The sequence below is a fragment of the Nyctereutes procyonoides genome, unplaced genomic scaffold, assembly GCF_905146905.1.
Source record: "Nyctereutes procyonoides isolate TBG_1078 unplaced genomic scaffold, NYPRO_anot_genome, whole genome shotgun sequence".
Classification (NCBI taxonomy): domain Eukaryota; kingdom Metazoa; phylum Chordata; class Mammalia; order Carnivora; family Canidae; genus Nyctereutes; species Nyctereutes procyonoides.
The window spans coordinates 81857409-81867867 of record NW_026575146.1 but is presented as its reverse complement, the minus strand read 5'-3'; the positions used below and the strand labels follow the sequence as shown (position 1 = coordinate 81867867).

The window sequence follows — 10459 nt, the reverse complement described above, 5'->3', positions numbered from 1 at the left end:
GCCACCTGGGCTGCCCTCAGGTCCCCTTCTTTTTTTTTTTTTTAATTTTTATTTATTTATGATAGTCACAGAGAGAGAGAGAGAGGCAGAGACACAGCAGAGGGAGAAGCAGGCTCCATGCACGGAGCCTGACGTGAGATCGATCCCGTCCCCAGGATCCGCGCCTGGCAAAGGCAGCTCAAAAACCACTGAGCCACCCAGGGATCCCCGGTCCCCTTCTTTAATGCTCAACATCCCATTACCCATCCCCCACAAAAATAACACCCTCCCTTCTTAATCTTTTTTTTTCCCAATTAGGAGTCTCGAATGGTTTTGTCTTCCTCTAATTTTCAACCGCTCAGTTCCTCCGCTTCCCTATACTTTTCTTTCACTATTTCTATATTCCACCTATGAGTAAATCCATATGAATAATTTCTTTCTTTCTATCCGATTGACTTATTTCACTCAGCATAATACCCCACTTCCATCCATGTCAATGTAAATGATAGTTATTCATCTTTCTGACGCTGAGTAATATTCTATTGTATAGGGGATAGAGATCTCAAAAAAAAAAAAAAAGATAGAGATCTCCCTTATAAATGCTTCTTGCAAAAAGTTAACTTCTACTCCGTTTCAGAACTTCTCCTGTATTTGCAGTTTCTTAAAAATAATCAGCCTAAAATAATCCTTATGCTAAAGAGACATACTCTGAGCGGCAAATTCTGCCCCCCTAGGCCTAGTAACATAGTGTTCCTGGAAAGCAAGAACCAGAAGTACAGACCTATCAAAAACCATGCCAGAAAGAACACACAGTAAGGCTACAGAAGAGAAAAATTTTTTTACCGCTACCCATTTTAGGTTTGCAGCTGGGGCTCTGTAAACAAAAGGACAGATTAACTGGAGACAAACAATTTATTAACATGTGTGCACAAGTCATATGGGAGAAAACAAGAGTAACTCAAAAGTGGTGGCTTAGCATTCAAGAAATAATAGGTTTGTAGAGAAATGACAGGATAAAGAAAAGCAGTTTAGGCTCCCAAGGGTGGCAATCTGTGAAAGGAAACTAATGGAGTAAGGTTTATTTGCAGATTACTTTGGTGCCATCTATGGGCTAAGAGTCTGGAGTTGTCTTCAATAAAGGAGAATTTATACCCTGCCTTTAGGCAGAAATGGGGGAGGGCAGGGAGCTTTCCCAGACTTTCATGCTTATACACTGACTTCAGTTCAAAATAATTTTTATGTCAAAAACGTCTATGTTGAGGTGACATACTCTAGTTTCCTTCACAGCCACCTCCCATACCCACAATCTGAGGGCACTTCACAGTTATAAAAGAACAGGCCCTTGGGATCCCTGGGTGGCGCAGCGGTTTGGCGCCTGCCTTTGGCCCACGGCGCGATCCTGGAGACCCAGGATCGAATCCCACATCGGGCTCCCGGTGCATGGAGCCTGTTTCTCCCTCTGCCTGTGTCTCTGCCTCTCTCTCTCTCTGTGTGTGACTATCATAAATAAATAAAAATTAAAAAAAAAAAAAGAACAGGCCCCACATGGAGTCACTTACCCCCAGAGAGCAGACCAAGATCAACAATTTTAATTAATTAGCAATTGCAGTTTCAACCACAGAAATGGAACCTTTGAACCGTCCATCTGAAATTTCCCAGTCAGCTCTAAAAGGTAATCCGCAAAATAAGACTCCTGCCTCTTCCCTTCCCTCAAAAAGAAGAGTTGGCCGGAAACAACACTTTTCTTTTGCTAATCGTTTCCTTGCCCTACCACCCTGCCTGTAAAACCCTCCACTCTGTAAAACTCCTGGGAAGGTCTATTTATTAGTAGGCATGCTGCCCAACTCGCGAATAGTTAAATAAAGCCAATTAGATCTTCCGATTTACTCCGTTGACTTTCGTGTTTGTTTTTTTTTTAATGCCACAAACCACAGAGACATCAGAGACCCCTAAACCTGGCATCACAGGCATCATCACGCCCAGTGTTCTCGGTGGCGTCTTCTCAGTTCTGCATCCAAAGAATGGCACAGACGCGGGCAACAGCTCCAAGCAGGAAAAACCACAGCCCAGTCTGCGATCCCACACTCAGGGGCTTGGGGCACCACGCCAAGCCCCTCAGAAAACGCCACGTGAACCACGACCAGGGGGACTGGGTATCAGTCAGGGTCATCACTTCAAGCCTGAATAAAGTTCTAGACAGCCTGCAAGCTCCAATCTCTCTCACGGCGCCCCTTACCCTCTCCCCTACCCCAGTCTCCAGCGGTTGCGGCTCCACAGCTTCCCTCACCTCAGCGGACCCCAGGCTTCCCCCCTTTCGTCCCGCCCCCACCCGCGCCTGCGCACTCGGGACAGGGTAGGAGGAGGAAGGGGGCGAAGGAGGGAGGAAAGGGGCGGGGCCAAGAACCAAAAGAGGGAAGCCAGAATACACGGCTTTTGTGATTTTGGACTACGGTTCCAACAAGGGAGCAGGCTCGGATTATCCTCGGTAGCACCGACCACTCGCAGACACGCTTACAGGCCTGAGGAACCCTGGCCCTGCCGGAACTCGGCTTCTCCACGGGTCAGCCAGCCGAGGACCCTGCCCGTTTCTCCCCCACCACCCCCTTCCTGAGGAACCCAGACACTTGCTCCCGCCCCCTTTGCGCCTGCGCACTCGGGCCGCGGCAGGCCCTCAGGAAGCCCGCAGACTTGAGGGCTGGGCGGTCCTCACAGCCCGTCGCGGCCCGAGTGTGGGGGTCGCTGCTTGTGGCCGCTGCTTTTCTGAAGGGAACGAGTGCGGGAGGGCTGGATTCTGCGGTCCGGACCGGGGGCGGGTGGAGCCTGGGACCTCGCGCTACTTCGCGATTCCTCCCGGCTGAGGGCTGGCAGCTCGAGACCCGAAGCGGGTGAGTTTAAACTCGTGGGCTCTAACAGCGCGGGGCCCGGCTTGTGGGCGCCGCCTATTCGGCAACGCGAGACCCTGCGGTCCTACGCACCTTGGTCTTCTCCTTAACCACCCAGGTCCGCCCGTAGAGGGCAGTCGGAGGCGGAGCCCCAGGATAAAGGTCCCCTGCAAAACGCTGGAGCTAGATTCACGCATGGCTGGTCTCTGAGGGCCTGAGGACCCGCTAGACGCAAGAAGACGCCGTGGGCCGTCCCGCGGGGTGAGCAGTAACGGTGTCCGAACTACGGGGTCCCCAGAGCTGCGAACCCGGACCCGGGGGACTGCAGACCTCTCCCCGTTTGCCTTCGTTTCCACTTGTGCACACCTGTGATGGCTAGCGAGGGTCAGGGAGCGTGGAGGGTGGTGGGTTCTAACCGATCAAGAAAAGCCTGAGGTCCCGGTGCATGGAGCCTGCTTCTCCCTCTGCCTGTGTCTCTGCCTCTCTCTCTCGCGCTCTCTCTCTCTCTATCATAAATAAATAATAAAAAAAAAAAAGAAAAAAAGAAAAGCCTGAGGGTGTAATGAACACTCTTTGCTTCCCCAGCCCTGCCAGTCTCCAGAGAAGGCCTTTGAAGCGAAGCGAATCGCTGCTGCGCCTCGCAAAGCCAGGTTCTGTGTGAGTGTGTGTTGCTTCTTTGTTTCCGTGAAATGCATTTGATTTTCAGAACACTGGGCTTTTTGCTTTTCTTCCCTTGGAATGTGCTGCCTAAGAATGATCTATTCATTGGTTTGGGCCTTAAGATTTCCCTACCTAGTTAATGGCCGGGGACCTAATTAATAGGTAACACTCTCTAGTGTCCATTTAATGCAATTCTGCAGTTACTTAACCGTATGGTATATATTTAATTGCTTTTTGAGCAGTTTTTCTTAAGGATTCTGATGATGGAGATAACCCTATTTTGGGGGGGGGGGTCAACGTTCATGCTTTGTTTTCGACTGTGGTTTGTTAAGGAGCAGTTTAAGGGTTTGTTTAGATATCTTCAGTGATTCCAGAGTAGGGGTGGGGATTTTTTTCCAGGGGACTCTGTGATTGGTAATTTTTGGTACCAGCCAGATGTGGTTAGCGGTTTGGTAGCATGAGTTTTTTGGGTTTTTTTTTAAAATTTTTATTTATTTATGATAGTCACACACAGAGAGAGAGGCAGAGACACAGGCAGAGGGAGAAGCAGGCTCCATGCACCGGGAGTCCGACGTGGGATTCGATCCCGGGTCTCCAGGATCGCGCCCTGGGCCAAAGGCAGGCGCCAAACCGCTGTGCCACCCAGGGATCCCTTAAATTAATTTTAAATGTCAGAATTGAAATGTGGATATTTCCCCCCATTTTTGGATGTCTGTTTCACATTAATGATTTAAAATAACTAATAAAAAATAAAATAAAATAAAATAACTAATCATATATTGTTTTGTAAACTGATTTTTTTCTTTCAATGTATCTTGAATACTTTCTATTCCTTAACTGTTTTCTGGAACTAGTGTTTAGAATTTTTTTTTTTTTAAGATTTTATTTATTCAGAGAGAGAGAGAGAGAGAGAGAGAGGCAGAGACACAGGCAGAGGGAGAAGCAGGCTCCATGCAGGGAGCCTGATGCAGGACTCGATCCCAGGTCTCCAGGACCACATCCCGGGCTGCAGGCAGCGCCAAACCGCTGCGCCACCGGGGCTGCCCGGAACTAGTGTTTAATGATAACTTTAGGATTCCATTTTATGGATGTTTTATAAATCATTTAAGAAGTGTGCTGTTAGGTAGTAATGTTCAAATTATGTGAGCAATTTCTTTGACAGGCTTTCTGTGTGCTATTACTTACCCAACTTTTCACTTTATGGTCATGTAGGATTTCAGAGAGAGGAACACTTAGGAATATGACATTGACTTTTACCAGGTGGTTTACAGGTGACACTCTGAAGTGTTTGGCTGAATTTCTGAAGGATTTTTACAGTATAAAATAGACCTCTCTGCTCTTTTATGCCAAAAGTTTCATCCTCCTGATCCTTCATTTGGGTGAGAGTTTGAGAAATAAATTAATGATAATTTCCTAGAAAACTAAGATTACAAAAACCAAAGTTATTTTAATCTCAGTAAAGAGTGACTAACACTAAAAATTCAGAAGTAGTAATATCAGCATGTTAAATGTATGGAGTTTAAATATCAAAAGAAATAGCTAAGAAAGATAGGCCTCTAGATTTGGAAGCTAGGAGAAAGGATAGCAAGGATGGAATTTTGGAGGTTTTTTTTTTTTTTTTGTGGTATAATACTCCTTGTAGAGCTGTTTTAAATTTGTCCAGGTGTAAGTGATACAGACTTTTAGAGAACAAAATAAAGATCACCTGGGATATCATCAAGTAGAGGCAACACAAAATTTTATTCTACCTCCATTCACAGACTACATATACACGTATGTTTATGTGTGTGGTTTTCCTGTCAAATATACAATCACAGTACAAAACTATTTCCTTACCTACCTTCTCCTAGCAATTTCCATGACATTAAGTAAGAATTTTACCTTCCATTTTTAGTGTTTTTTTATTCTAAAAAAGTATTTTTTTCAAGTTTATTTATTTTTTTAGTAATCTCCTCACTCAACGCAGGGCTTGAACTCATGACCTGGAGATTAAGAGTCACATGCCAGCCACTGCGCCAGCCAGGCACCCCTATTTTTAGTTGGTTTTTCGTGCCTTTGTTGAAGGCCAATGATTTAACCTGCTAAAGGATATTTAGGTTCTTTCTAGCTTTTTTTCCCCCATCATAAACACTTTTCACACATTGTTTCATTCTTTCTATATCATACCATGAGTGTCCATTTCCCTATAACTTTAGTAATGAGAAGTATCATTAATTTTTCAAATCTGCCAATCCAATTCCTTTAATATGCATTTCCTTAGTTACTAGTGAGTTTTAACTAATGAGTTATTTCTACTTTCCAGAGAATTAACCATGCTTAGGTTTCACAAATTCACTTTTCCCCAGCCTGGGTACTAAGAGAGATGGGTTGATAAATGAAATTGTGCAGGTAGTATTGATGATTCTGAACAGGCAAACGATGACTGATGAGCTCTGAGTTCACCCTTCCTCCAGGTAGGGATCCCAGTGTTCAGGTATAGTTTTGTCATAATAAAGACTGCTAGCATGTTCTATGCAAGTAGTTCTCAAATTGTGACATTGTGACATTAGGACCAGCAACACCAAGTATCACTTGGGAACTTTTTAGAACTGCAAATTCTCAAGCCCAGCCCCAAACCTCTACTAAATGCCAAACTCTAGGAGTGAGGCTCTGCAAACTGTGTTTTACTAAGCCCTCCAGGTGATTCTGATGCACACAAAGCTTGATCACCAAACTTTGTTGCCTGTTGTGATTTTATAAAATCTGAAGGGAATTTAAAAATCCTTATTTCCAGGTCACACTCTGTACTGATTAAATAAAAATGTTTGGGGGATAGGAGCCAGGCATCAGTATATTTTACAGATCTGCAGGCAATTTGAGTGTCTAGCAAAGTTTGGGAAATTCTTGTCCATAGTATTTTTTATTTTCAGGTTTAGGGAGGCCAGCCACATTCCTGAGTCTTAGAAGTTCTGGGTCAGATGATGTAACAACCACCTCTCGGATGGAAAGATGGGAATGGAGGGGGATGGATCTGCTCCGGACAGACCTGGACAGCCCATGCTCGGGTCCATATCAGCCACCGTAGGGTAGGGGATTAACTGGAAACCCACCTGCTAAAGTGCCTAGACATGAGCTTCCATGCAAGTCTCTGTCTGTCCTTGTGCAATGGATTTTCCTGTGCTTTTGAGGAGGACTTATATTTTTCTAAACTACTTTCTACCCCTCATAACTTGTCTATGTGTTGGAGTGGGGAGGAGCGTAGGAAGGGAGAGTTAGTGTAACGTTTTAAAATTTGGGAGCTCCAAAAAATTAAAAATTAAAAAATTAAAAATTAAAAGTAAAATTTGGGAGCTCTGAGGCAATTTTGTTCTTATGGCTTCACCTTCCTCTTGCAGTTCTAGCTTCTATGGATTCTGCTTCTTCAGTAAATGAACTTTGAGGAAAACTGATCAGTTCTAATCTAAAATCATGGCTCATGTAAGTTGTTTCTGTTTGAAGTACTGTAATTTTTTTCAGATTATGTGAAAATTCTCAGTAGATATCCTGAAACTTCCTAACAAGAGCCCCATCCAACAGCTTCTCCCATTCTAGTATGGGATGGAACCAGGCAGCCCAGTCCCCGCCCCCCCCACCACGTGCCTGTCTCTTCTCCACCCATGTTTCTGTGCCTGTTGACCAAATTATTTAGTGTATTGACTGCGTGTTCAGTCTTTGTTTAGAGCAGTGATAAAATAGAAATAAAGGCCCTAGAGGGAATTGTTTGATCTGAGATTCTTAGTAGTAGAGAACACTAGAGTAGCAATGTACAAAAGATTATAATGTGAGCTACCTATGTAATTTAAAATTTCCTAGTAGTTGCATTTTTAAAATATAGAATTAGTGCCTTAAATGCAGTAGGCAGCATGTCAGTCTCATAAAAAGTACAGAATAATATGCAAGGCACTTAACATAATCTGGAACTTTTTTGTAGTCAGATTTTAAAAAGTAAAAAATAACACATGCAGTTAATTTTAATGTTTTATTTACCTCAGTATAGCCATATACACACACTTGCACATATATGTAGCCCAAATGTTAGCATTTCAGAGTGTGATCAACATGGAAATTACTGAGGTATCTTACATTGTTTTCTTTCTAAAGTTTTTTATATCTGGTATGTATTTTTTAATTACATCGCATCTAAGTTTGGACTAGCCACAATTTAAGTACTCAGTAATCACATGTGTCTAAGCCAACATATCGGACATTGCAGCTTCAGAGATTTTATGTAACCTAAATTCTAAATATAACTTAATATATTTAAAAATATAGAAATATCTAAATAAAATCATTTATTTATTCATGAGAGATCAGAGAGAGGCAGATGCAGAAGCAGGTGCCCTGTGGGGAGCCCAATGCAGGACTCAATCCCAGGACCCCGGGATAACGACCTGAGCCAAAGGCAGACGCTCAACCACTGAAGCACCCAGATACCCCCAAACTCCAGTTTTTAAAAATAGAGATTTTTATGGCTTATTTGGAGGAAAATAAATCCATCTTTTTTTTTTTTTTTTTCCTAATCGTTGAAGGAAAAGAGGTTAGAAAGAAGCACATTTATTGAGAAATTTTTTAGGCCCATTGCAAGCAGTGTTCTAATGAACACTATTTCAGTTAATTGTGGAAATTCTGATTAACTATGTAACTATATCTAGAAATAAGTAAAATTAGGTATGCCGTGGTACATAGGAAGTTTTTTCTTTAGTAGTAGTTGGCAAACTACAGCTTGTGAGCCATATTTGTCCCTTGGCCTGTTTTTATACAGCCTTTGAGTAATTTATGCTTTGGAAGAATTGTTTAAAAAAAGAAGGGAAAGGGGAAGGATATGAAACAGACCGTATGTGGCATGCAAAGCTTAAATATTGGCCCTTTAGAGAAATAAATAATTTTAGAAATAATACATGGGTTTGTCATTTCAGCATTTGGTGATGTTCAGAGATGTGGCTGTAGACTTTTCTCAAGAAGAATGGGAATGTCTGAACTCATATCAGAGGAATTTGTACAGAGATGTGATATTAGAGAACTATAGCAACTTGGTGTCTGTGGGTAAGCTTATCTGTGTCATATAATTTGGAAATTCACAGGACTGAATTTCACTACTGTCTTTCTAGAAACTAGCTGAATATCTGCTTTGTTGTTGAGAGTAGGCATCTTGAGCTATTAAGCAGTTAAATAGCACCTTTAACTTCTCCCATAATCCAGTGACCTTATGTCTTTCTGTGCCTTTTCTATAATTGCTCCCCTTTAATGACAGCTGGATATAAATCCTCAGACACTCACAGCAAAACCATTGTCAAAGAAATCTAGTTTCTTATTGCTAGAGATGGTCTATTATCTGTTAATTCACCTGCAATGTGAGTAGGAAGACTAGAGGTGTCCGCCTCCCCCCATGTATCTATTTAAAAAGCTTATACAATGAATGTATATGTAGCTGAGTTGAATCAACAGTTTGTTAAAAATCGGGGGGGGGGGTGGACACATTCAATTTACCACAGTAGACATACTACCTTTTAATTATTTTCCTTTTAGCAAAATAGCAAAAATACTTAATAAAAAGTACCTAATAAGTATAGAGTTTATTATGTACTAAGCACTCATTCAAGCACTTTACATTTATTAAATCAAATCTCACAACAGTTCAGTGGGTAGACATAATACCTCCTTTTCACAACTGAGAAAACTAAGGCCATAGAGACCTAGGTGGCAGAGGTGGGATTTGAAACCAGTGTTCTCAAATCATTACTTCCTCAAAAAAACTCTAAAATTCATTACTTCCTCCCAAGAGACAGACTCTGTATGAGTTTAAATTACAATAAGATAATGTTCCTACTTTTCCATTCTTGTTATGCCTTGTGATTGTGAAGTAACACTAATATGAATGTTTTTCAGTCCTGTTACTTATCTTTGTTCTGCAGGCTCCATCAAGCTCATTCTTTCTTTATTATGTACCATTATGTTTTTTCAAGCAGGATGCTCCATTTCTAAGCCAGATGTGATTACCCTACTAGAGCAAGGGAAAGAACCCTGGATGGTTGTGAGGGATGAGAGAAGAAGGAGCCTAGGTGAGTAAGTGCCAATTAGGCAGATATGTGGTTATGGCATGGCACAGCCTGCTGGTTGGGAAGGAAACACACCCCATAGATGTTGCTAATGAAGAGAAGACCTGAAACCTGGGAAGAAAACATAGATCTCAGCAGGAGCCAGCAAAGAAATTTTATCTGTACTTCCACTTACCACTTGTTTCTTCACTCTCAAATTTCCCTGTCATTTCAGTGGAGGAAAACTTTCTTCCATAATGACAGCTATTTTACTTGTATTGGATCTAATTCATTTCTGGTTCATGTTCAGTATATATATTTCTTCATTGCTCTCTTCTCATGAAGTTTACATTGTAGTAGAGAAGTCATACAATACACAAACAAATGGATTACCAAATACCATGAAGTGATTAACTTCCGAAGAAATGTAAGTAGAGTAAAAATATGGAGAGTTAGGGCAGCCCAGGTGGCTCAGCGGTTTAGCGCCACCTTCAGCCCGGGGTGTGATCCTGGAGACCTGGGATCGAGTCCCATGTTGGGCTCCCTGCATGGAGCCTGCTTCTCCCTCTACCTGTGTCTCTGTGTCTCTCATAAATAAATAAAATATTTTTTAAAAATATGGAGAATTATGGATGAATGGGGTAACTTTAGACAGGGTGATCAGAGGAACCAGTGGTAAGAGGTTTCATCTGGTCAAAGATGGAACCATTTGAATATCTATACACATAACTGCACACACACATTATAACATAAAATATGCTTAATTCCATAAATTCTTAGTGATACTAATAGCAAATTGTTCACCATTGGAAACTACTAGGGATTTAAGTTATTTGGGAAATATAAAGGGGAAGTATTCTCCTTTTTTTTTTTAAAGAACTGTAC

At 42.1% G+C, this 10459-nt stretch overlaps 1 protein-coding gene across 1 annotated transcript in view; it reads left to right on the top strand.

The window, feature by feature from the left end:
* The first annotated feature begins 2558 nt into the window (after positions 1–2558).
* LOC129500136 (uncharacterized) overlaps positions 2559–10459 on the top strand; it is a 56485-nt gene continuing 48584 nt past the window's right edge. The window contains exons 1-6 of the mRNA XM_055310261.1: positions 2559–2864; positions 2980–3122; positions 3447–3518; positions 6896–6977; positions 8456–8582; positions 9503–9598. Of these exons, the coding sequence (XP_055166236.1) occupies positions 6969–6977; positions 8456–8582; positions 9503–9598 (232 nt within the window). The 5' untranslated portion in view covers positions 2559–2864; positions 2980–3122; positions 3447–3518; positions 6896–6968. The remainder of the gene's footprint in view (positions 2865–2979; positions 3123–3446; positions 3519–6895; positions 6978–8455; positions 8583–9502; positions 9599–10459) is intronic.